Source organism: Chiloscyllium plagiosum, unplaced genomic scaffold (assembly GCF_037043375.1).
Source record: "Chiloscyllium plagiosum isolate Xiang-an unplaced genomic scaffold, Cpla_swu_hap1 HiC_scaffold_5, whole genome shotgun sequence".
NCBI classification, from domain to species: Eukaryota; Metazoa; Chordata; class Chondrichthyes; order Orectolobiformes; family Hemiscylliidae; genus Chiloscyllium; species Chiloscyllium plagiosum.
The window spans coordinates 136,593,389-136,619,542 of record NW_028270143.1 but is presented as its reverse complement, the minus strand read 5'-3'; the positions used below and the strand labels follow the sequence as shown (position 1 = coordinate 136,619,542).

Genomic DNA, 26,154 nt, shown 5'->3' with positions numbered 1-26,154 from the left:
GAGACTGACAGACACACACTGAGACACACAGAGACTGACAGACACACAGTGAGACACAGAGACTGACAGACACACACTGAGACACACAGAGACTGACAGACACACACTGAGACACAGAGACTGACAGACACTGAGACACACAGACTAACAGACACACACTGAGACATAGAGACTGACAGACAGACACTGAGACACACTGAGACACACAGAGACTGACAGACACACAGTGAGACACAGAGACTGACAGACATAGAGACTGACAGACACACACTGAGACACACAGAGACTGACAGACACACACTGAGACACAGAGACTGACAGACACTGAGACACAGAGACTGACTGCCACACACTGAGACACAGAGACTGACAGACAGACACTGAGACACAGAGACTGACAGACACACGCTGAGACACAGAGACTGACACACACTGAGACACAGAGACTGCCACACACTGAGACACAGAGACTGACTGACACACACTGAGACACAGAGACTGACACACACTGAGACACAGAGACTGACAGACACTGAGACACAGAGACTGACAAGGTGAGGTTGGAGAATCTCCTCGGAGCAGGGGGTACTGAGGGAGATTCAATCGAGGTGTATGAGATTCTGACTGGTTTCTGCTTTGCGATCCCTCTCAGCGTCTCACCTCCAGGGCACAGATTCCAAATGCAAATATGTCCAGCGCTGTTGTGCCCTTACCCCGGCCTAGAAGTACAAGGGGAAAAGCAAGAGGCAATGTACAAAAACAACAGAAGAGTAAAATTGCCAGCACCCGGCCCATATCCCTCCAAACCCTTCCTATTCATATACCCATCCAAATACCTCTTAATTTGTACCAGCCTGCACCACATCCTCTGGCAGCTCATTCCATACACGTACCACCCTCTGTGTGAAAACGTTGCCCCTTAGGTCTCTTTTAAATCTTTCCCCTCTCACCCTAAACCTATGCCCTCTAGTTCTGGACTCCCCAACCCCAGGGAAAAGACTTTGTCTATTTATCCTATCCATGCCCCTCATAATTTTGTAAACCTCTATAAGGTCACCCCTCAGCCTCCAACACTCCAGGGAAAACAGCCCCAGCCTCTTCAGCCTCTCCCTGTAGCTCAAATCCTCCAACCCGGGCAACATCCTTGTAAATCTTTTCTGAACCCTTTCAAGTTTCACAACATCTTTCCGATAGGAAGGAGACCAGAATTGCACACAATACTCCAACAGTGGCCTAACCAATGTCCTGTACAGCCACAACATGACCTCCCAACTCCTATAGGAGAAAGTGAGGACTGCAGATGCTGGAGATCAGAGCTGAAAATGTGTTGCTGGAAAAGCGCAGCAGGTCAGGCAGCATCCAAGGAACAGGAGAATCGACGTTTTGGGCATAAGCCCTTCTTCCTGAAGAAGGGCTCATGCCCGAAACGTCGATTCTCCTGCTCCTTGGATGCTGCCTGACCTGCTGCGCTTTTCCAGCAACACATTTTCAGCTCCCAACTCCTGTACTCAATACTCTGACCAATAAAGGAAAGCATACCAAACGCCTTCTTCACTATCCTATCTACCTGCAACTCCACTTTCAAGGCGCTATGAACCCGCACTCCAAGGTCTCTTTGTTCAGCAACACTCCCTAGGACCTTTCCATTAAGTGTATAAGTCCTGCTAAGATTTGCTTTCCCAAAATGCAGCACCTCGCATTTATCTGAATTAAACTCCATCTGCCACTTCTCAGCCCATTGGCCCATCTGGTCCAGATCCTGTTGTAATCTGAGGTAACCCTCTTCGCTGTCCATAATTGAGGATATCTGGTCAGCATGGATGAATTTGACTGGACGGTCTGTTTCCGTGCTGCACACCTCTGTGATTCAATGTGGTCATGTGAACACGGTTATAAATCCCAAATCTCTGGGAGACTCCTTCCTGGGAATAGCAGCATGGGAAATCTGCTCTAAGTGACTTCAATACAATCGATCAGGAGCCAATGGCCTAGTAATGTTATCATGGGGCAATTTATCCAAAGATCCAGGTAATATCCTGCGGAGCCAGGTTCAAATCCCATCATGGAAGTTGGTGGAATTTGGATCCAATTATTAAAACCTGGAATTGAGTGTCTAATGATAATCATGAATCCATTGTTGATGTTTGGAAAATCCCACTTGGGTCACTAATGTCCTTTAGGGTAGGAAACTGCCATCCTAATCTGGTCTGGATTACATGTGACTCCAGACCCACAGAAATATGGCTCCTAATGATGCCCAAAGACAGGGAGGCACAGACAGAGAGAGAGAGGTATGGAGAGATGCTGTTTGGCAACAATTGCTGGGAAAACTCAGCAGGTCTGGCAGCATCTATGGAGAGAAAGTAGAGTTAATGTTTTGGGTTGAGTGACCCTTCCTGAGTGTGCAGTTTCCACCAATTTCTGGTTTGGTTTCCGTTTTTTGATGCAGTTTATCTGGTCACTCTGTACAGGATGTCCAGTTCTGGCCACACCCACAACATCCCCCACAATTATCATCGGGCCAACTCTGCTTCAATGAAGAACTACACTGGCCTGCTGTTTGTATTTGGACAAATCCAACCGGCCAATTCCTGCCCCATCAATCTCCCCTTGATCCTCAGTAAAGCGACGACGGTGTCAGTAACCGTGCTATCAAGCAGCACCTGCTCAGTGATGCCCAGTTTGGAAATAACATTTGTGCCTGGCCATTGCCAGGCAAGGACCATCTCCACCTCAATAAGAGAGAATCAAACCACCAGCTCCATGGCATTTGATGGCATCACCATCACTGAAACTATCTCAAACTGTGCTGAAGTCTCTTTTCATTTCGCTGCGAGATGTGGGTAGTGATGGTCGTTGTCTGAGGAGCCTGGGTGGGTTTGGAAGGTGCTGTCTGAGGAGCCTGGGTGAATTTCTGCCGTGCATCTTGTAGGTTTGATTTTGATCAATTGCAGTCACTTGCACCTAAGTACAGTGAAAGGCTTTGTTTGTGAGCAGTACGGGCAGATCATAGTATACAGGGTCATACAAACTATAGGGTGCTCAGACAGAGTGAGGCACACAGGTTACACTGCACAGGAGGGGCGGGAAGCAAGATCAACATTAGATTGAAATTAGAGATTCCATTTATCAGTCTAACAACAGATAGGAAGAAGCTGTTCCTGAACCTGTTGGTGCCTGTGTTCAGGTTTCTGTACCTTCTGCCTGATGGAAGAGGGTGTGGGAGATCATTACCGGGGTGTGATGGGTCTTTGATGATGTTGGCAGCCTTTCCGCGGCAGTGAGCCGTGTAAATGGAGTCCATGGATGGGAGGTTGGCTTCTGTGATGGGCTGGGCTGTGCACACCACCTTCTCTAGTTTCTTACAGTCCTGGGCAGAGCAGTTACTGTACCAGGCCGTTATCCACCTGGACAGTATGCTGTCAGTTGTGTACCTGGAGAAGTTGGTGGGGGTCCTTATGGACACGCTGAATTTCCTGAGCTGCCCGAGGAGGAAGAGGTGTTGTTGTACCTTCTTGACCATCACATCTACGTGGGAAGGCCAGGACAGGCTGTCAGTTATCGTCACTCTGAGGAACTTGACCCTCTCCACCCTCTCACCCCCATCTACATCAACGGAGTGGAGGTTATGTCCTCCTCCTCTCTTCCTGAAGTCAATGATCAGTTGTTTAGTTTTGCCGACATTGAGAGGGGGCTTGTTCTCATTGCACCATGTCACCAAGTCCCCCACCCCCCCTGTATTCTGCCTCATCGCTGTTAGATATCCGTCCCACCACAATGGTGTTGTCAGTGAATGTGAGTGTCAGTGCCAGGGGGAGTAAGGGTTAAAGGTGATGTTTGAGGCTCTTTAAAGGCAGTCACAGATTTAGCCACCAATTCCTTTATCTGTTTTATCTGAGGCAACAGCATGAATTCAGTTAAACCTTCTCCAGTAACATTAGTGACCCCTCCCCTCCCCAACCCCACAAGGAATGGAGACTCTCTTCGGTTCTGGCGTGACCTTGGTCCACAGCTCATCTCCCCCAGGGTCAGCTCCAAGGTCAGTCCCACTGATCTAAAGCTCTCTGCCCTGCTCTAACTGACCCTAAATAATGATCCCGGTCTCTGTCCTTTCACCCCCTCCCCCCCATTCCCCCCGCCCCCGCCCCCACCCCCGCTGTGTGTGAGGTTCCAGCTCCAGATGCTCTCCCCCGGATTAATTCTTCAGGAAGACCCTGACACACAGCGCTCTGTTCCCTGGGAGGGGGGTGGGGGGGCTATTCCTGCAGCACGGTGACATTCTCACATTTCATAGAATCCCGACAGCATGGAATCAGGCCACTCAGCCCATCGCGTCCACACCAACCCTCCAAAGAGTATCTCAATCAGACTCACACCCCGACCCTATCCCTGTAAGCCTGCATTCCCCCTGGCTAATCCACCCAGCCTGCACATCCCTGAGCACGACGGGCAACTTCCCACGGCCAATTCAGCCGGACCTGCACATCTTTGACTGTGGGAGGAAACCCACGCAGACACGGGGAGAATGTGCAAACTCCACACAGTCAGTCGCCTGAGGCGGGAATTGAACCTGGGACCCTGGCGCTGGGAAGGCAGCTGTGCTAACCACTGTGCCACTGTGCCAGTCTATTTACCATTGTACTCTGGAGCAAAGAAATGTCGAATCTTCTGCTCTTCTCTGGGGCTTCTCAGTGAGGTCTTCGGGGAATCCGCTAGAACTGGGAGCCAAAACAGAAAAACAATTTACCAATAGCCCAAAAACCACATAGACAGCATGAAACGATCAGATATGTGCGTGTGTGTGTGAGAGAGAGATAGACAGAGAAAGACAGAGAGAGAGAGAGGGAAGAGACAGGGGAAAAGAGAGTGAGAAAAAAGAGATAGTGAGGAGACGGGGGACACAGAGACAGGAAGGACAAATAAAGAGACAAAGATAGAGATAAAGACAGTGAGAGGCAGATAAACAGATGGAGAGAAACAGAAAGAGAAACAGGGACATAGACTGAACGAGAGAGAGAGGGAGAGCAAGACACAGACAGATAGAGAGGACAGAGTGAGAGACAGGGAGTGAGAGACAGGGAGTGAGAGACAGGGAGTGAGAGACAGAGTGAGAGACAGGGAGTGAGAGACAGAGTGAGAGACAGAGTGAGAGACAGGGAGTGAGAGACAGGGAGTGAGAGACAGGGAGTGAGAGACAGGGAGTGAGAGACAGAGAGTGAGAGACAGAGTGAGAGACAGGGAGTGAGAGACAGAGTGAGAGACAGAGTGAGAGACAGGGAGTGAGAGACAGGGAGTGAGAGACAGAGAGTGAGAGACAGAGAGTGAGAGACAGGGGGTGAGAGACAGAGAGTGAGAGACAGAGAGTGAGAGACAGGGAGTGAGAGACGATGGGTTTTAATCCATTATAGTTCTGGATCCTGTCTGACGTCCTTTACCTTAAAGTATTCAATATTAATGAGGATATCGGTGAGAGATATCGTGGTATTCCTCATCTCTCTGGGAATTAGGGAAAGTGGAGTGGATGCTCCTGAGGAAGATGCTGCTCGGTGATGAGCAGGACCCAAGATGGTGTCCGGGTTAGTCAGTCCAATCCCTCGTACTGCCTCACAATAGCAACACAGAGACAGAGAGAGGACTGCCCATTTAAAGCAGCCATGAGGATAGATGATTTCTCTGAGAGAGGGGGTATTTGGAAGTCCCTTCCTCCAGAGGCAGTGCAGGCAGAACTTTTAGATATTTTTAAGGCAGAGGGAGGTAGATTTGTGATGGTTCAGAGGGTGACGGACTATCAGGGAGATACAGGAATGTACAGTTCATGTTAAAATCAGGTCAGCCGTGATCTAATAGAATGGTGGGTCAGGCTCACGGGTCTGAGCGGCCTCCCATTGATTGTACAAACAAGGATCGAGAGGAGACTGAGGGACGGTAATTGGCCGTGTTGGATTTGTCCTCCTTTTTATATCCAGGACATACCTGGGCAATGTCCCACATTGTTGGGTAGATGTAACTGTCCTGGAACAGCTTGGCTCGGGGAGTGGCAGGTTCTGGAGCACAAATCTTCAGTCCTATTACTGGAATGTTGTCAGGGCCCATAGCCTCTGCAGTATCCAGCGTCTCCACCAGTTCCTTGATATCACGTGGAGGGAATCAAATTGGCTGGAGACTGGTGTCTGTGACGCTGGGGACCACTGGAGGAGGCCGAGATGGGATCATCCACTCACACTTCTGGCTGGAGATTGCTGTGAAAGGTTCAGCCATCTCCTTTGCCCTGATGTGCTGGGCTCCTCCATCATTGAGGAGGGGGAGATTTGTGGAGCATCCCCCCCCACTGAGTTAGAACATGGAACAGTACAGCACAGTGCAGGCCCTTCAGCCCTCAATGTTGTGCTGGCCTTTTATCCTGCTCTAAGATCAGGCTAACCTACGTACCCTTCATTGTACTATCATCCATGGGCCTAACCAAGAGTCACTTAAATGTCCCTGATGTCCCTGACTCTACTCCCACCGCTGGCAGCGCATCCCACACACCCACCCACTCTCTGTGTAAAACACCCACCTCTGACATCTCCCCGAAACCTTCCTCCAATCACCTTAAAACTATGCCCCTAATGAAAGACATTTCTGCCCTGGGGAAAAGTCTCTGGCTATCTCCTCTACCTCTGCCTCTCATCGTCTTGTACACCTCTATCGAGTCACCTCTCATCCTCCTTCACTCCAATGAGAAAAGCCCTAGCTCCCTCAACCTTTCTCCATAAGACACATCCTCCAGTCCAGGCAGCTTCCTGGGAAATCTCCTCTGCACACTCTCTAAAGCTTCCACATCTTTCCTATAATGAGGTGACCAGAATTGAACACAATATTCCAAGTGTGGTCTAACCAGGGCTTTATAGAGTTGCAGCATAACCTTACAGCTCTTAAACTCAATCCCCCTGTTAATAAAAGCCAACACACCATACACCTTCATAACAACCCTATCAACTTGGGTGGCAACTTTGAGGGATCTATGGACATGGACCCCAAGATCCCTCTGTTCCTCCACACTGCCAGGAATCCTGCCTTTAACCCTGGAATCTGTATTCAAATTCCACCTTCCAAAGTGAATCACTTCACACTTTTCCAGGTTGAACTCCATCTGCCACTTCTCAACCCAGCTCTGTATCCTGTCAATGTCCCAATGCAACCTACAACATCCCCCCACACTATCCGTAAGAGTAACAAAAAGATGGGGTACTGGGCTACTAGTCAGATACTTGGTAGTGTGGATGAGCAGAGGGATCTTGGTGTCCATGTACACAGATCTTTGAAAGTTGCCACCCAGGTAAATAGTGCGGTGAAGAAGGCATATGGCGTACTGGCTTTTATTGGTAGAGGAATTGAGTTCCGGAGTACTGAGGTCATGATGCAGTTGTATAAGACTCTGGTGCGGCCACATCTGGAGTATTGTGTACAGTTTTGGTCGCCATACTATAGGAAGGATGTGGAGGCACTGGAACGGGTGCAGAGGAGGTTTACCAGGATGTTGCCTGGTATGGTAGGAAGATCGTATGAGGAAAGGCTGAGGCACTTGGGGTTGTTTTCATTGGAGAAAAGAAGGTTTAGGGGTGACTTGATAGAGGTGTACAAGATGATTAGGGGTTTAGATAGGGTCGACAGTGAGAATCTTTTTCCACGTATGGAGTCGGGTATTACAAGGGGGCATAGCTTTAAATTAAGGGGGGGTAGGTATAGGACAGATGTTAGGGGTAGGTTCTTTACTCAGCGAGTCGTGAGTTCATGGAATGCCCTGCCAGTAGCAGTGGTGGACTCTCCCTCATTATGGGCATTTAAGCGGGCATTGGATAGGCATATGGAGGATAGTGGGCTAGTGTAGGTTAGGTGAGCTTGGATCGGCGCAACATCGAGGGCCGAAGGGCCTGTACTGCGCTGTATTCTTCTATGTTCTATGTTCTATCCACCACTCCCCCAACTTACTAGCCCACCCTTCCACTTCCTCATCAGGTCAGTTATAAAATCACAAAGAGCAGAGGTCCCAGAACCGATCCCTGTGGAACACCACTGGTCACCGAGCTCCAGGCGGAATACTTTCCATCTACCACCACCCGCTGTCTTCTATGGGCCTGCCGATTCTGTATCCAGACAGGCAGAATTCCCTGTATCCCGTGTCTCCTTACTTTGTGAATGAGCCTACCATGGGGAACCTTATCAAACACCTTGCTAAAATCCACGTACACCACATCCACTGCTCTACCTTCATCAATGCGTTTTGTCACATCCTCAGAGAATTCAGTAAGGTTTGTGAGGCATGACCTGCCCCTCACAGAGCCATGCTGACTATCTCTAACCAAACTATGGTTTTCCAAGTAATCATAAATCCTGTCTCTCAGAATCCTCTCCAATACTTTCCCCACCACAGACATAAGTCTGACTGGTCTGCAATTCCCAGGATTATCCCTATTCCCTTTCGTGAGCAAGGGAATAACATTTGCCGCCCTCCAATCATCTGGCACTACCCCAGTGGACAGTGAGGACGCAAAGATCATCGCCAAAGGTGCAGCAATCTCTTCCCTCACTTCCTGTGGTAGCCTCAGGTATATCCCATCTGAGCTGGAAATGTGTTGCTGGAAAAGCGCAGCAGGTCAGGCAGCATCCAAGGAGCAGGAGAATCGACATTTCGGGCATAAGCCCTTCTTCAGGAATGAGGAAAGTTTGTCCAGCAGGCTAAGATAAAAGGTAGGGAGGAGGGACTTGGGGGAGGGGCGTCGGAAATGTGATGGGTGGAAAGAGGTCAAGGTGAGGGTGATAGGTCAGACTGGGGTGGGGGCGGAGAGGTCGGGAAGAGGATTGCAGGTTAGGAAGGCGGTGCTGAATTTGATGGATTTGACTGAGACAGGGTGGGGGGAGGGGAAATGAGGAAACTGGTGAAATCCGAGTTCATCCCTTGTGGTTGGAGGGTTCCTAGGCGGAAGATGAGGCGCTCTTCGTCCAACCGTCGTTTTGTTGTGGTCTGGCGATGGAGGAGTCCAAAGACCTGCATATCCTTGGTGGAGTGGGAGGGGGAATTGAAACCTCCCACCCTGCCCCCTGTAAAAACGCCATCCCATTCTCCCAATTCCTTTGACTCCGCCGCATCTGCTCCCAGGAGGACCAGTTCCAAAAACGCACAACCCAGATGGCCTCCTTCTTCAAGGACCGCAATTTCCCCCCCGACGTGGTCGACGATGCCCTCCACCGCATCTCTTCCACTTCCCGATCCTCCGCCCTTGAACCCCCCCCCTCCAACCGCCACCAGGACAGAACCCCACTGGTCCTCACCTACCACCCACCAACCTCCAGATACATCGCATCATCCGCCGTCATTTCCGCCACCTCCAAACGGACCCCACCACCAAGGATATATTTCCCTCCCCTCCCCTATCAGCATTCCGTAAAGACCACTCCCTCCGTGACTCCCTCGTCAGATCCACACCCCCCACCAACCCAACCTCCACTCCCGGCACCTTCCCCTGCAACCGCAGGAGGTGCAAGACTTGTGCCCACACCTCCCCTCTCACCTCCCTCCAAGGCCCCAAAGGAAACTTCCATATCCGCCACAGATTCACCTGCACCTCCACACACATCATTTACTGCATCCTCTGTACCCAATGTGGCCTCCTCTATATTGGGGAGACAGGCCGGCTACTTGCGGAACGTTTCAGAGAACACCTCTGGGACACCCGGACCAACCAACCCAACCACCCCGTGGCTCAACACTTTAACTCACCCTCCCACTCCACCAAGGACATGCAGGTCTTTGGACTCCTCCATCGCCAGACCACAACAACACGACGGTTGGAGGAAGAACGCCTCATCTTCCGCCTAGGAACCCTCCAACCACAAGGGGTGAACTCGGATTTCACCAGTTTCCTCATTTCCCCTCCTCCCACCTTGTCTCAGTCAAATCCATCAAATTCAGCACCGCCTTCCTAACCTGCAATCTTCTTCTTGACCTCTCCGCCCCCACCCCAGTCTGACCTATCACCCTCACCTTGACCTCTTTCCACCTATCACATTTCCGACGCCCCTCCCCCAAGTCCCTCCTCCCTACCTTTTATCTTAACCTGCTGGACAAACTTTCCCCATTCCTGAAGAAGGGCTTATGCCCGAAACGTCGATTCTCCTGTTCCCTGGATGCTGCCTGACCTGCTGCGCTTTTCCAGCAACACATTTCCAGCTCTGATCTCCAGCATCTGCAGACCTCACTTTCTCCCATCTGACCCAGGGGATTTATCTATCCTTACGTTTTTCAAAATTTTCAGCACATCCTCCTTCTTAACATCAACCTGTTCAAGCAAGTCAGTCGGTTTCATGCCAGAAACGACAAGGTCCCTCTCAGTAGTGAATACTGAAGCAAAATATTCATTAAGGACCTCCCCTACCTCCTCCAACTCCAGGCATAAGTTCCCTCCACTAACCCTGATTGGCCTTATCCTCACTCTAACCATCCTCTTGTTCCTCACATAAGTGTGGAATGCCTTAAGGTTTTCTGTAATCCTACCCACTAAAGGTTTTCCATGTCCCCTCCTAGCTCTCCTAAGCCCATTCCTCAGTTCCTTCCTGACTACCTTGTAACCCTCTCGAGCCCTGTCTGCTCCTGGCCTCCTCAACCTTCAGTAAGCTTCCTTCTTCCTCTTGACTGGGTGTTCCACATTCAAGGTTTAGGAGAAGATTTGTAGCTCGGGTGCTCGTTGCTGTGGTTCTGTTCGCCGAGCTGGGAATTTGTGTTGCAGACGTTTAGTCCCCTGTCTCGGTGACATCCTCAGTGCTTGGGAGCCTCCTGTGAAGCGCTTCTGTGATCTTTCCTCCGGCATTTGTAGTGGATGTTCCACATCCCTTGTCATCCAAGGTTCCTTCACCCTCCCATCCCTTCCTTGCCTCACTGGGACAGACCTATCCAGCCCTATCAGCAAGTGCTCCCTAGACAGCCTCCTCCATGTCTCTGTTGCTATTTGGGGGGGGGAGTCTGTAGAAAACTCCCAATAAAGTGACTACTCCTTTCCTGTCTCTGACTCCCACCCAGACTGACTCTGTAGACAAACCCTCCTCGATGACATCCCTTTCTGCAGTTGTGATTATATCCCGGATTAGCAGTGCCACTGCCCCTCCCCACTTCTTTTACCACCCCCTCTATTCCTTCTGAAACATCTGAACCCTGGAACATTCCTGGCCCTGTAATATCCAAGTCTCAGTAATGGCCACAACATCAAAGCTCCAAGTCCTGATCCCTGCTCTCAGTTTATCCCCTTATTTCTGACATGTCTTGCATTAAAGGTTGTTTAATTGTCCAGCATTATTCACGACTAAACATAAAAATATGGGAAAGAGCTTCAGGAAGAGGCCATTCGGCCCTTTGATGCCTACTCCCCCAGCCAATCTGAGTTCCCTGCTCCTGCTTTCTCCCCACCTCCTTCGATCCCTTTAGCTGTAAGAGCGACATCTGATTCTTTTGTTGAAAACATTCAGTGCTTTGGCCCAGCCATGATCTCTCGCAGGGAGGGCTCCACCCTCTGGCTGAAGGTTGTCCTCTTTTCTGTCTGAAATGGTTCACCCTTTCCCCTCCGACTGTGACCCCTGCTTCCAGAACATGGAAACACAGCAAATAGGAACAGGAGGAGGCCATTCAGCCCTTCAAACCTGTGCCACCATTCAGTATGACCATAGCCTTTGAGCCCACAATCCTGAACACATGCACCAGCCAGTTTGGAAACAGTTTCTATCCCACTGCTGTTAGAATACTGAATGGACTCACAAACTCGTAACATTCAACTCAATGCAAGGGTCACGTCCAGCTCCCTCTTGAATATATCGAATGAATTGGCCCCAATAGCTTCCTGTGGGAGAGAATTCCCCAGGCTCCCCTACTCTCTGGGTGAAGACATTCTTCCTCAGCTCAGTCCTTAATGGGTCTGCCTCATATCCTGAGACTGGGACCCCTTCCCCAACATCAGGAACATCTTTCTGCATTTACCTTGCCTAATCCAGTTAGAATTTTACAGGTTTCTGAGCAGTTTCCTCTCATTTTCCCAACTCCAGTGACTATCATCCGAACCAATCCAGTCTCTCCTCCAGTGTCAGATCCTGCCATCCCAGGAATCGGCCTGGAGACCCTCCGCTGCCCTCCCTCCATCACCAGGGCATCCTTCCTCAGATACGGAGACCAGGCCGACACACGATCCTCCAGGTGTGGTCACCCCAAGGCCCTGTATAACTGCAGCAAGACATCCCTGCTCCTGAGCCCCGATCCTCTCGCTATGAAGGTCAACATCCCATTTACCTTCCTCACCACCTGCTGTACCTCCATGCATACTTACAGTCCAAGCACTGATCCCTGTGGTAGTCCACTGGTCACTGCCTGTGACTTGGTAAAAGACCCGTTTATTCCTCCTCTTTGTCTCCTGTTTGTAAACTCAGTCCTCTATCCATCTCAGTATGGAACCCCCCAATTCCACACGCGTTAATTTTACACAGTAATCTCTTATGTGGGACTTTGTCAGAAGCTTTATAAAAGTCCAAGTCAACCACAAGTTCCACACGATCAATTCTACTCGTCACATCCTGGAAGAATTCCAGCTGATTCACCAAGCCTCATTTCCCTTTTATAAATCCATGCTGACTGTGTCCAATCTTTTTGCTGTTTTCCAACTGCCTTCAGAACGGACTCCAGCCTATTCCCCATTACCAATGTCAGGCTCGCTGGTCTGTACTCTCCAGTTTCTGTTATACAGTGGGGTTACATTAGCTCCAGTACAATCTGTAGGAACTGTTTCAGAGGCTATCGAATCTTGGACAATGAACAGCCACGTACCGATTATTTCTCCAGCCACTTCCTTCAGTGCCCAGGGATGAGGTTTATTGGGTCCTGGAGATTTTTCAGGCTTTCCTGACTCCATTTCCTCACCAACTGATGGGGTGGCTCTGTCAACCCAGTTTATCCTCTCACTTCACCAAGAGTCAGAAATGAGAGAATTCCCGCAAAGACGTGAACAGGAATAAACAAACAAATAAATAAATACCAGCATTGAATAAAGAGGCTCACCATTGACTAACATCCTGTGCCAGACTGGGACATTGTCGGAGAGTCCGGGAATATCCACATGTCACAGGGAGGGAGACAGGGGCAGGGGGAGAGAGGGAGGGGAGGGGGAGAGGGGGAGAGAGGGAGACAGGGTGGGAGGAGAGGGAGAGAGGGGTGGGGGAGAGAGGGAGGGGCGGGGAAGAGAGGGAGGGGAGGGGGAGAGAGGGAGGGGAGGGGGAGAGGGATGGGGGGAGAGGGATGGGGGGGGGAGAGTGGAGGGGGGAGGGGAGAGAGGGGGAGAGGGAGACGCGGGAAAGAGGTGGGGGAGAGAGGAAGGGGAGGGGGAGAGGGAGGGTGGAAGAGTGGAGGAGGGAAGGAGAGAAGGGGAGAGGGAGATAGAGGAGGAGGGGGAGAGTTGGAGGTGGAGGAAGGGAGGAGGGGAGGGAGAGAGAGTGAGGGGGACGGGGAGAGATGGAGGGGGAGAGAGGGGAGAGAGAGAGAGATGAAGGTGAGTAAATGTACAAGCTTCTCACTGGGTTATTTCTCTGACAGTTTATGTTTTGCAGGATTTCGCTGACCGTGAGCGTCCTCAGTGAGTGAGGCTGGAGACACAGGCCCCAGGCCCCAGGCCCACTGGATCCTATCCCACAGGCCCCAGGCCCACTGGATCCTGTCCCACAGGCCCGAGGCCCACTGGATCCTGTCCCACAGGCCCCAGGCCCACTGGATCCTATCCTACAGGCCCCAGGCCCACTGGATCCTATCCCACAGGCCCGAGGCCCACTGGATCACGTCCCACAGGCCCCAGGCCCACTGGATCCTGTCCCACAGGCCCCAGGCCCACTGGATCCTGTCCCACAGGCCCCAGGCCCACTGGATCCTATCCTACAGGCCCCAGGCCCACTGGATCTTATCCCACAGGCCCGAGGCCCACTGGATCCCGTCCCACAGGCCCCTGTCTCACTGGATCCTGTCCCACAGGCCCCAGGCCCACTGGATCCTGTCCCACAGGCCCCTGTCTCACTGGATCCTGTCCCACAGGCCCCTGTCTCACTGGATCCTGTCCCACAGGCCCCTGTCCCACTGGATCCAGTTTCGGTTTGGCTTCTCTCCCAGAGGTGTGCATGGAGCTCTAACTAATGAATGTTTCTAATCTGTGGAATCCGGGGTCTCTGTTCGATCACTGAAGGGGTAATGTCTGAGCAATCCTCTCAGTTCAGGCGCAGTTGGGTGAATGGACTTCATCCCCACTCCCCCAACCACCACCCACACAGCCCACCCCCCACAACAAACCCCCTTCCCACACTCCCCCACTCCCTCACACACCTTCACCCCCACCAACCACCACCCACACAGCCCACCCCCCACAACAAACCCCCTTCCCACACACCCCCACTCCCTCACACTCCTTCACCCCCACTCCCCCACCAACCCTCACCCACACAGCCCAACCCCCACATCAAAACCCCTCTTCTCCACACAGCCCTCTCCTCACACACCTTACCCCCCCACACACATACCTTCACCCACCACCACCCCTCCCCCTTACCCCGACTCCCCACCACACCCTCCCCCCACACACCTCACCCCCCAGATACCCCACCCACGGCTCACCATCCCCCTACTCACAGTCACGCCAGCACCCCCAACCCTTCTGGTTGCAGGGGAAAGTATCGGGGGAATGGGGGAGGTGAGGGGGGGAATAGGGAGGTGAGGGGGGGATAGGGAGGTGAGGGGGTGAATGGGGAGGTGGGGGGAATGGGGAGGTGAGGGGGTGAATGGGGAGGTGAGGGGGTAAATGGGGAGGTGAGGGGGTAAATGGGGAGGTGAGGGGAATGTGGAGGCGAAGGAGGAATGGGGTAGGTGAGGGGGGCATGGGGTAGGTGAGGGGGGGCATGGGGTAGGTGAGGGGGGCATGGGGTAGGTGAGGGGGGCATGGGGTAGGTGAGGGGGGAATGGGTAGGTGAGGGGGTGAATGGGGAGGTGGGGGGAATGGGGAGGTGAGGGAGGAAAGGGGAGGTGAGGGGGTAAATGGGGAGGTGGGGGAATGGGGAGACGAAGGAGGAATGGGGTAGGTGAGGGGGGGCATGGGGTAGGTGAGGGGGGAATGGGGGGGTAAGGGGGTGAATGGGGAGGTGCGGGGGTGAATGGGGAGGCGAGAAGGGAATGGGGAGGCGAGGGGGGAATGGGGAGGTGGGAGCGAATGGAGAGGTGAGGGAAAGGAATGGGGGAGGTGAAGGGGGAATGGGGTAGGTGAGGGGGTGAATGGGGAGGTTGGGGGAATGGGGAGTTGAGGGGGGAATGGAGTGGGTGAGGGGGGAATGGGGAGGCGAGGTGGGAATGGGGTAGCTGAGGGGGTAATGGGGTAGGTGAGGGGGTGAATGGGGAGGTGGGGGGAATGGGGAGGCAAGGGGGGAATGGGGAGGTGAGGGGGGAATGGGGACGTGGGGGCAAATGGGGAGGTGGGGGCGAATGGGGAGGTGGGGCGAATGGGGAGGTGGGGCGAATGGGGAGGTGGGGGGGGGGGAATGGGGGAGGTGAGAGGAGAATAGGGGTGGTGGGGAAATGGGGTAGGTGAGGGGGGAATGGGGTAGATGAAGGGGAATGGGGAGGTGGGGGGGAATAGAGATGTGAGGGGGGAATGGGGTAGGTGAGGGGGAAATGTGGAGATGAGGGGGAAAGGGGAGGTGAGGGGGGAATGGGGTAGGCGATGGAGGGATGGTGTGGTGTGATAATGGGGATCGTGTGTGTAATGGGGCATTTAATGGGGGGGTGGGGAATGGGGGCAATGGAGCGTGGGGGCTGGAGGATGGGGGTGGGGGATAGGGGTGGGGGATAGGGGTGGGGGATTGGGGGTGGGAGACTGGGGGGTGGGTGATGGGGGGTGGAGGATGGGGAATAGGGGGTGGGGGAATAGGGGGTGGGGGAATGGGGGGTGGGGGTGGAGGGTGGGGAGTGGAGGATGGGCGATGGGGGGATGGGGGATGGAGGATGGGGATGGAGGATGGGGATGGACGATGGAGGATGGGAATGGGGATGGGGGGTGGAGGATAAGGGATGGAGGATGTGGGATGGAGGGTGGGGGGATGGGTGATGGGCGATGGGTGATGGGTGATGAGTGATGAGTGATGAAGGATGGAGGATGGAGGATGGGGGATGGGGAATGGGGGGATGGGGAGATGGGTGATGAAGGATGGGGATAGGGGATGGGGGATGGGGGATGGGGGATGCGGGATGGGGGATGGGTGTGGAGGATGGAGGGAGAGAGATGGGAATGGGGGGCAGGGGGATGGGGATTGGGGGGAATGGGATGGGGAGATGGGGGATGGGGAGATGGGGGAATGCGGGGATGGGGGAATGGGAGATGGGGGATGGGGATGGGGAGATGGGGGATGGGGAGATGGGGATGGGGAGATGGGGGAAGGAGTGGATGTGGGGAGGGGTGGATGTGGGGATGGAGGGATGGGGGAATGGGGTATGGGGAGATGGGGTATGGGGAGATGGGGGATGTGGGGATGGGGAGATGGGGGGATGGGGAAATGGGGGGATGGGGGATGTGGGGATGGGGGTTGGGGGGATGGGGGGATGTGGGGATGGGGGTTGGGGGGATGGGGGGATGAGGGGATGAGGGGATTGGGGGATGGGGGATGGGGGATGGGGAGATGGGGAGATGGGGAGATGGGGAATGGGGAGATGGAAGATGGGGAGATGTGGGGTGGGGAGATGGAGGATGGGGAGATGGGAAGATGAGGAATGGCGAGATGGGAAATAGCGAGATGGGGGATGGGGAGATGTGGGATGGGGGATGGGGAGTTGGGGATGCGGTGATGGGGAGATGGGGAATGGGATGATGGGGGGTGGGGGATGGGGGATGGGGGATCGGGGATAGGGGCAGGGAGAAGGGGGAAGTTAGATAGGGGGATGGAGGTGATGGGGTTGGGGGATGAAGTTTGGGGAATTGGGGGATTGGGGAATGGGGGGTGTGGGGATGGGAAAATGGGGGATGGGGGGGATGTGGGGAATGGGGATTGGGGGGATGGGGGAATGGGGGATGGGGAAGGGGGATGGGGAGGGGAATGGGGATGGGGAGGGAGATGGTGGGATGGGGATGGGGGATGGAGGAGTGGAGTGGAGAGGGGGATGGGGGAATGGGTGTGGTGGATGGGGGAGAGAGATGGGGAGTGGGCGGCAGAGGGATGGGGATTGGGGGGAATGGGATGTGGAGATGGGGGGAATGTGGGGATGGGGGAATGGGAGATGGGGGATGGGGAGATGGGGGATGGGGAGATGGGGGATGGGGAGATGGGGATGGGGGAGGGGTGGATGTGGGGAGGGGTGGATGTGGGGATGGAGGGATGGGGGGGTGGGGGGATGGGGGATGGGGAGATGGGGGGTGGGGAGATGGGGGGTGGGGAGATGGGGGGTGGTGAGATGGGTGAATGCGGGGATGGGGAATGGGGGATGGGGGAATGGGGGATGGGGAGATGGGGGATGGGGAGCTGGGGATGGGGAGATGGGGATGGGGAGATGGAGATGGAGATGGGGGGAGGGGTGGATGTGGGGAGGGGTGGATGTGGGGATGGAGGGATGGGAAGGTGGGGGGGATGGGGGAATGGGGTATGGGGAGATGGGGTATGGGGAGATGGGGTATGGGGAGATGGGGGATGTGGGGATGGGGGGATGTGGGGATGGGGAGATGGGGGGATGTGGGGATGGGAGTTGGGTGGATGGGGGGATGAGGGGATGAGGGGATGGGGGATGGGGGGATGAGGGAATGGGGGATATGGGATGAGGAGATGGGGGGATGAGGAGATGGGGAGATGGGGAATGGGGAGATGGGGAATGGCAAGATGGGAAATGGCGAGATGGGGGTTGGGGAGATGTGGGATGAGGAGATGGAGGACGGGGAGATGGAGGATGGGGAGATGGAGGATGGGGAGATGGGGAGATGGGGGATGGGGAGATGGGGGATGGGGAGTTGGGGATGGGGTGATGGGGAGATGGGTGATGGGATGATGGCGTGTGGGGGATGGGGGATGGGGGATCGGGGATGGGGGCAGGGAGAAGGGGGAAGTGAGATAGGGGGATGGAGGTGATGAGGTTGGGGCATGGGGGGATGAAGTTTGGGGAATTGGGGGATTGGAGAAGGGGGGTGTGGGGATGGGAAAATGGGGGATGTGGGGGGTGTGGGGAATGGGGATTGGGGGGATGGGGGAATGGGGGGTGGGGAAGGGGGTTGGGGAAGGGGGATGGGGAAGGGGATGGGGATGGGGATGGGGAGGGAGATGGTGGGATGGGGATGGGGATGGGGAGGGAGATGGTGGGATGGGGATGGGGATGGGGGATGGAGGAGGGGAGTGGGGAGGGGGATGGGGGGAAGGGGATGGAGGAAGGGGATGGGGAAGGGGATGGGGGAAGGGGATGGGGGAAGGGGATGGGGGAAGGGGATGGGGATGGGGATGGGGATGGGGATGGGGATGGGGAAGGGGATGGGGTTGGGGATGGGGTGGGGGATGGGGGATGGGGACGGGGGAATGGGGGATGGGGAGGGGGGTGGGGAGGTGGATGGGAGGAGTGGGATGGGAGGAGTGGGATGGGAGGAGGGGGATGGGAGGAGTGGGATGGGAGGAGTGGGATGGGAGGAGAGGGATGGGAGGAGGGGGATGGGAAGAAGGGGATGGGAGGAAGGGGGTGGGAGGAGGGGGATGGGAGGAGGGGGATGGTGGAAGGGGGAGGGGGTGGGGGAAGGGGGATGGGGAGAGGGAGGGGTGGGGTAAGGGGGGTGGGGGAGGGGGATGGGGGAGGGGGATGGGGAGGGGGGTGGTGAGAGGGGTGTGGGGAGGGGGGTGGTGAGAGGGGGGTGGGGAGGGGGGTGGTAAGGGGATGGGGAAGGGGGATGGGGAGGGGGGTGGTAAGGGGATGGGGAAGGGGGATGGGAGGGGGATGGGAGGGATGGGGGGATGGATGGAATGGGGGGTTATGGAATGGTGGACTGGGGGAGGGGGACAGGGGGTGGGGGACGGCAAGTGGGGGATGGCAAGTGGGGGATGACGAGTGGGGGGTGGCGAGTGGGGGATGGCGACTGGGGGATGGGGGTGGGGGATGGGGGTGGGGGATTGGGATGAGGATGGGGAGAGGGGATTGGAAGAGGCGGATCGGAGGAGGGAGATGGGGGTGTGGGATGGGGGGTGTGGGATGGGGATGGTGGATGGGGTGTGGGGTTGGGCTGAGGGAGATGGGGGGATTGGGGGATGGGGGATGGAGGATGGGGGGATGGGGATGGAGGATGGGGGGATGGGGTGATGGAGGATGGAGGATGGGGTAATGGGGGGGATGTGGGGGTGGGGGATGGGCGGAGTGGGAGGGTGATGGGGGGAGGGTGATGGGGGAGGGGGGTGAAGGAGGGGGATGGGGAAGCGCGAGGTGGATGTGGGATCGGGATGATGGGGGAGGGGTTTGGGGGAGTGGGAAGGGGATGGAGGAGGGGGAGAGTGATGGGGAGGGGGATGGGAGAGAGGGGGATGGGGGAGGGGAGGGGGAGTGGGAGGGGATGGGGAGGGGGAGTGCGAGGGGAGGGGGAGTGGGAGGGGATGGGGAGGGGGAGGGGGAGTGGGAGGGGATGGGGAGGGGGAGGGGGAGTGGGAGGGGATGGGGAGGGGGAGGGGGAGTGGGAGGGGATGGGGATGGGGAAGGGGGTGGGGGATGGGGTGGGGGATGGGGTGGGGGGATGGGGTGGGGGGATGGGGTGGGGGTTGGGGAGTGGGATGGGGAGTGGGTGTGGGATGGGGATGGGGAGTGGGATGGGAATGGTGGTGGGGAGGGGGAGGGGAGGGGGAGGAGAATGGGGAGAGGGGGATGGTGAGAGGGGGATGGGGAGAGGGGGATGGGGGACAGGGATGGGGAGGGGGATGGGGGAGGAGGAGGAGGATGGAGAGAAGGGGATGGGGAGGAAGGTGGGGAGGGGGAGGGGAATGGAGAGAAGGGGAAGGGGATGGGGAGGGGGAGGGGGAGGGGGAGGGGGATGGGGATGGGGAGGGGGTTGGGGATGGGGTTGGGGAGGGGAGTGGGGATGGGGAGGGGGAGTGGGATCGGAATGGGGAGGGGGATGTGAATGGGGAGGGGGATGGGGATGGGGAGGGGGATGGGGTATGGGATGGGGATGGGGAGTGGGATGGAGAGTGGGAGTGGGAGGGGGAATAGGAGGGTGAGTGGGAGGGGGTGGGGGGATGGGGGTGGGGGGATGGGGAGGGGGAGTGGGATCGGAATGGGGAGGGGGATGTGAATGGGGAGGGGGATGGGGATGGGGAGGGGGATGGGGTATGGGATGGGGATGGGGAGTGGGATGGAGAGTGGGAGTGGGAGGGGGAATAGGAGGGTGAGTGGGAGGGGGTGGGGGGATGGGGGTGGGGGGATGGGGAGGGGGATGGGGTGGGGGGATGGGGTGGGGGGATGGGGTGGGGGTTGGGGAGTGGGATGGGGAGTGGGTGTGGGATGGGGATGGGGAGTGGGATGGGAATGGTGGTGGGGAGGGGGAGGGGAGGGGGAGGAGAATGGGGAGAGGGGGATGGTGAGAGGGGGATGGGGAGAGGGGGATGGGGGACAGGGATGGGGAGGGGGATGGGGGAGGAGGAGGAGGATGGAGAGAAGGGGATGGGGAGGAAGGTGGGGAGGGGGAGGGGAATGGAGAGAAGGGGAAGGGGATGGGGAGGGGGAGGGGGAGGGGGAGGGGGATGGGGATGGGGAGGGGGTTGGGGATGGGGTTGGGGAGGGGAGTGGGGATGGGGAGGGGGAGTGGGATCGGAATGGGGAGGGGGATGTGAATGGGGAGGGGGATGGGGATGGGGAGGGGGATGGGGTATGGGATGGGGATGGGGAGTGGGATGGAGAGTGGGAGTGGGAGGGGGAATAGGAGGGTGAGTGGGAGGGGGTGGGGGGATGGGGGTGGGGGGATGGGGAGGGGGATGGGGAAGGGTGGGATGGGCAGGGGAGAGGCAGGGGGAGGGGGAAAGGGCAGGGGCAGCGGGGCAGGGAGGGGCAGGGGTGGGGGAGGGGCAGGGTAGGGGGTGGGAGAGTGGGATGGAGATGGGGAGGGGAAGTGGGATGGGGAGTGAGATGGAGATGGGGAGTGGGATGGAGATGGGGAGTGGGATGGAGATGGGGAGTGGGAGGGTGATGGGGAGGGTGAGGGTGCGGGTGAGGGTGAGGGGAGGGGGAGGTGAATGGGAAGGGGGAGGTGAATGGGGAGAGGGAGAGGGGTTGAGCGGGAGGGGGAGCGGGTTGGAGAGAAGGGGATGGGGAGGGGGGTGGGGGATGGGGGAGTGGGATGGGGGAGTGGGATGGGGAGTGGGATGGGGATGGGGAGTGGATGGGGAATGGGATGGGGAGTGGGATGGGGCTGGGGAGTAGGAGTGGGAGTGGGAGGGGGAGTGGGGGGGGTGGGGAAGGGATGGGGAGGGGGAGTGGGAGAGGGGAGTGAGAGGGGGGAGGAGGAGGGGGAGTGGGAGGGTTAGGGGAAGGGGAGGAGGATGGGGAGGGGGAGTGGGGAAGGGGACGGGGAGGGGATGGAGGGGGATGGGGATGGGGATAGGGAGGGTGAGGGGGCAGGGGGGAGGGGCAGGGGTGGGGGGGAAGGACAGGGGCAGGGTGAGGGGGAGAGGCACGGGCGGGGGAGGGGAGGGGCAGGGGCAGGGGGATGGCGAGGGGGAGGGGCACGGGCAGGGGGATGGGGAGGGCGAGGGGATGGGAGGGCGTGGGGGAGGGCGAGGGGGATGGGGGAGGGCGAGAGGGATGGGGAGGGCGAGGGGGATGGGGGAGTGGGGGGGGGCGAGGGGGATGGCGAGGGGGATGGGGGAGGGGGATGGGGGAGGACGAGGGGAGTGAGGAGGGGAGGGGGATGGTGGAGGAGAGGGTGATGATGGAGGTGAGGGGGAGGGGGAGGGGAGGGGGATGGGGAAGGGAGATGGGGAAGGGGGATGGGGAAGTGAGATGGAGGATGGGGAGGGCGAGGGGGAGGGCGAGGGGGAGGGCGAGGGCGAGGGTGAGGGGAGGGAATGGGGGAGGGGGATGGGTGAGGGGAGGGGTTGGAGGAGGGGGATGGGGGAGGGGGATGGGGGAGGGTGAGGAGGAGGGGAGGGGAATGGGGAGGGGAATGCGGGAGGGGGGTAATGTGTCACCTGATCCAATCTTGATGAGACCGTTGTGTTGAATGAAGATGGTGTCACAGGTGAGTGTTCCATGAATGAGGGGGGGCTCCCAGGCGTGAAGGTAACTAAGGGAGTGGGAACACATTCAGACATTAATCCATCACCGCCCCTCAACACACACTGCATCTGACCACTCACCTAACTTGTCCAGGTCACCCTGTAATCTCCTAACATCCTCCTCACATTTCACCCTGCCACCCAGCTTAGTATCATCAACAAATTTGCTAATGTTATTGCTAATACCATCTTCTATATCATTAATATATATTGTAAAAAGCTGCGGTCCCAGTACTGATCCCTGCGGTACCCCACTGGTCACTGCCTGCCATTCCGAAATTGAGCCGTTTATCACTACCCTTTGTTTCCTGTCAGCCAACCAACTTTCAATCCAAGTTAGTACTTTGCCCCCAATACCATGCACCCTAATTTTGCTCACTAACCTCCTATGTGGGACTTTATCAAAAGCTTTCTGAAAGTCCAGGTACACTACATCTACTGGATCTCCCTCGTCCATCTTCAGAGTTACATCCTCAAAAAATTCCAGAAGATTAGTCAAGCATGATCTCCCCTTCATAAATCCATGCTGACTCTGACCTATCCTTTACTACTATCCAGATGTGTCGTAATTTCATCCTTTATAATAGACTCCAGCATCTTTCCCACCACTGAGGTCAGACTAACTGGTCTATAATTTCCTGCTTTCACTCTCCCCCCTTTCTTAAAAAGTGGTATAACATTAGCCACCCTCCAATCTGCAGGAACTGATCCTGAATCTATCGAACTCTGGAAAATAATCACCAACACATCCACGATTTCCCGAGCCACCACCTTCAGTACCCTGGGATGCAGACCATCAGGCCCCGGGGACTTATCAACCTTCAGACCTAACAGTCTCGCCAACACCAATTCCTGGCAAATATAAATTCCCTTCAGTTCAGGTCCTTCAGCCACTGTTACCTCAGGGAGATTGCTTGTGTCTTCCCCAGTGAACACAGATCTGAAGTACCCATTTAATTCCTCTGCCATTTCTTTGTTCCCCGCAATATATTCCCCTGTTTCTGTCTTCAAGGACCCAATTTTAGTCTTAACCATTTTTTTCCCTTTCACATACCTAAAAAAGCTTTTACTATCCTCCTTTATATTATTGGACAGTTTACCTTCGTACCTCATTTTTTCTCTGCGTATTTCCTTCTTAGTAATCCTTTGTTGCTCTTTAAAAGCTTCCCAGTCCTCCGTTTTCCCACTTATCTTTGCTATGTTATACTTTTTCTCTTTTAACTTTATATGTTTCTTAACTTCCCTGGTCAGCCACGGCCGCCCATGCCTCCTCCTGGGATCTTTCTTCCTTTTTGGAATGAACTGATCCTGCAACTTCTGCATTATACCCAGAAATATCCGCCATTGTTCCTCCACAGTCATCCCTGCTAAGGTATTGCACCATTGAACTTTGGCCAGCTCCTCCCTCATAGCTCCATAGTTCCCTTTATTCAACAGAAATATTGTCAAAGTTTGTGAGAAGATTTGTAGCTCGGGTGCTCGTTGCTGTGGTTCTGTTCGCCGAGCTGGAAGTTTTTGTTGCAAACGTTCCGTCCCCTGGCTAGGCGACATCATCAGTGCTTGGGAGCCTCCTGTGAAGCGCTTCTGTGGTGTTTCCTCCGGCATTTATAGTGGCCTGTCCCTGCCGCTTCCGGTTGTCAGTTTCAGCTGTCCGCTGTAGTGGCCGGTATATTGGGTCCAGGTCTATGTGTTTGTTGATGGAGTTTGTGGACGAGTGCCATGCTTCTAGGAATTCCCTGGCTGTTCTTTGTTTCGCTTGCCCTATAATGGTAGTGATGTCCCAGCCACACACGCAGACAACAAGCAACATGAATTTGAATTTGACTGGGACAACACTACCAACAAGCCAAACAAAGAACAGCCAGGGAAGCGGCAGGGACAGGCCACTATAAACGCCGGAGGAAACACCACAGAAGCGCTTCACAGGAGGCTCCCAAGCACTGAGGATGTCACCCAGACAGGGGACGGAACGTTTGCAACAAAAATTTCCAGCTCGGCGAACAGAATCACAGCAGAAATATTGTCACTTCCGATTGTACCCTCTCCCTCTCAAATTGCAGATTGAAGCTTATTGTATTATGGTCACTACTTCCCAATGGCTCCTTCACTTCGAGGTCCCTGACCAATTCTGGTTCGTTGCACAATACCAGATCCAGAATTGCCTTCTCCCTGGTCGGCTCCAGCACCAGCTGCTCTAAGAATCCATCTCTGAGGCACTCCACAAAGTCTCTTTCTTGTGGCCCAATACCATCCTGATTCTCCCAGTCTACCTGCATGTTAAAATCCCCCATAACAACTGTAGTAACATCTTTGTGACAGGCCAATTTCAGCTCCTGATTCAACTTACATCCGACATCCAGACTACTGTTTGGGGGCCTGTCGATAATTCCCAAGAGGGTCTTTTTACCCTTGGTATTTCGAAGCTCAATCCACACTGACTCTACATCCCCTGACTCTAGGTCCCCCCGCGCAAGGGGCTGAATATTATCCCTTACTAACAAGGCCACCCCACCCCCTCTGCCCATCAGTCTGTCCTTACGATAGCACGTGTAGCCTTAAATATTCATTTCCCAGGCCCTGTCCACTTGAAGCCACGTCTCAGTTATCCCCACAATATCGTATCTGCCAATTTCCAAAAGAGCCTCCAGCTCATCCATCTTATGTCTAATGCTTCGTGCATTCATGTATAGTATTTTTAATTTGTTACTGCCCTCACCCTTCCCATCAACTCCTATTTCACTCAACCTTCCAGCATGATGCCTTTCTGAGTTTTCTGCCTCATTGATACAGTTGTCTTTCTTGACTTCTCTTGTTCTAACTTTCCCTTCAATTTCCTTCTTAAACATCCAGCTTGTCCCCTCCCCCCACCCCCCGCTACTTAGTTTAAACGTAGCTGTGTTGCAGTAGAAAACCTGCCTGCCAGAATGCTGGTCCCTAACCTATTAAGGTGCAAACCGTCTCTCTTGTAGAATTTATGTTTACCACAAAACATACCCCAGTGATCCAAGAACTTAAATCCTTGCTTCCTGCACCAGTTCCCCAGCCACACGTTCAAGTCCATTATCTCCCTGTTCCTGTCCTCTCCAGCCCGAGGAACTGGAAGCAAACCGGAGATAACCACCTTGGACGTGCTGCTTTTCAGCCTTCTTCCTCGTTCTCCGAAGTCTCGCTGTAGTATGTTCCTCCTCTTCTTCCCCACATCATTTGTGCCGACATGTACCACCACCTCTGGCTCTTCACCCTCGTCCTTGAGGATTTCCTGCACTTTGTCTGTGATGTCTTTAACCCTGGCACCAGGAAGGCAACACACCATCCTTAAGTCCTGCCTGCTGCCACAAAAACCCCGGTCAGTTCTTCTCACGATGGAGTCCCCTATTACCGCGGCTCTGTGCGATGTCCGACTCTTCCACTCTGCCTCTGCGCCAACCTTTGATTGACAGACCTGGCCGCCTCGCGGACCGGCAGTATCATCTGTCTCTACTGTTTCCAAAAGATTCAACTTGTTCCTGACAGGTACTTCCCCCGGGGTCTCTTGCACCTGTCTCCTCTCTGCCTTCCTCATTGTCTGCTCTCTTCTGGTATGGTCGGTGTAATAACCTCGCTGAAGGTCTTCTCCAGAAAGATCTCGTTCTCTCGGATGAGCCTAAGGTCCTCGAGTTCTTTCATCAGTGCTGCAATATGCTCTGTCAGTAGCTGAATGTGCACACACTTTCCACACATATACCAGCCAGACACACCAGAGTCGTTGACCTCCCACATCAAGCACGTAGCGCACTGAACCAGCTTGGCAGTCATGTCTTCACCCTCTTCAACTGTGGTGTAATCACTTCACTCAACCTCCTT

At 55.4% G+C, this 26,154-nt stretch overlaps 1 protein-coding gene across 1 annotated transcript in view; it reads right to left on the bottom strand.

The window, feature by feature from the left end:
• The window catches only part of LOC122547322 (nuclear receptor-binding protein 2-like), a 318,269-nt gene that overhangs the window by 26,108 nt on the left and 266,007 nt on the right, over positions 1-26,154 (bottom strand). Inside the window, exons 3-6 of the mRNA XM_087987776.1 lie at positions 22,225-22,319; positions 13,073-13,096; positions 4,635-4,718; positions 661-719 (exon numbers count right to left, since the gene is read on the bottom strand). Coding sequence (XP_087843902.1) covers positions 661-719; positions 4,635-4,718; positions 13,073-13,096; positions 22,225-22,319 — 262 coding nt within the window. The remainder of the gene's footprint in view (positions 1-660; positions 720-4,634; positions 4,719-13,072; positions 13,097-22,224; positions 22,320-26,154) is intronic.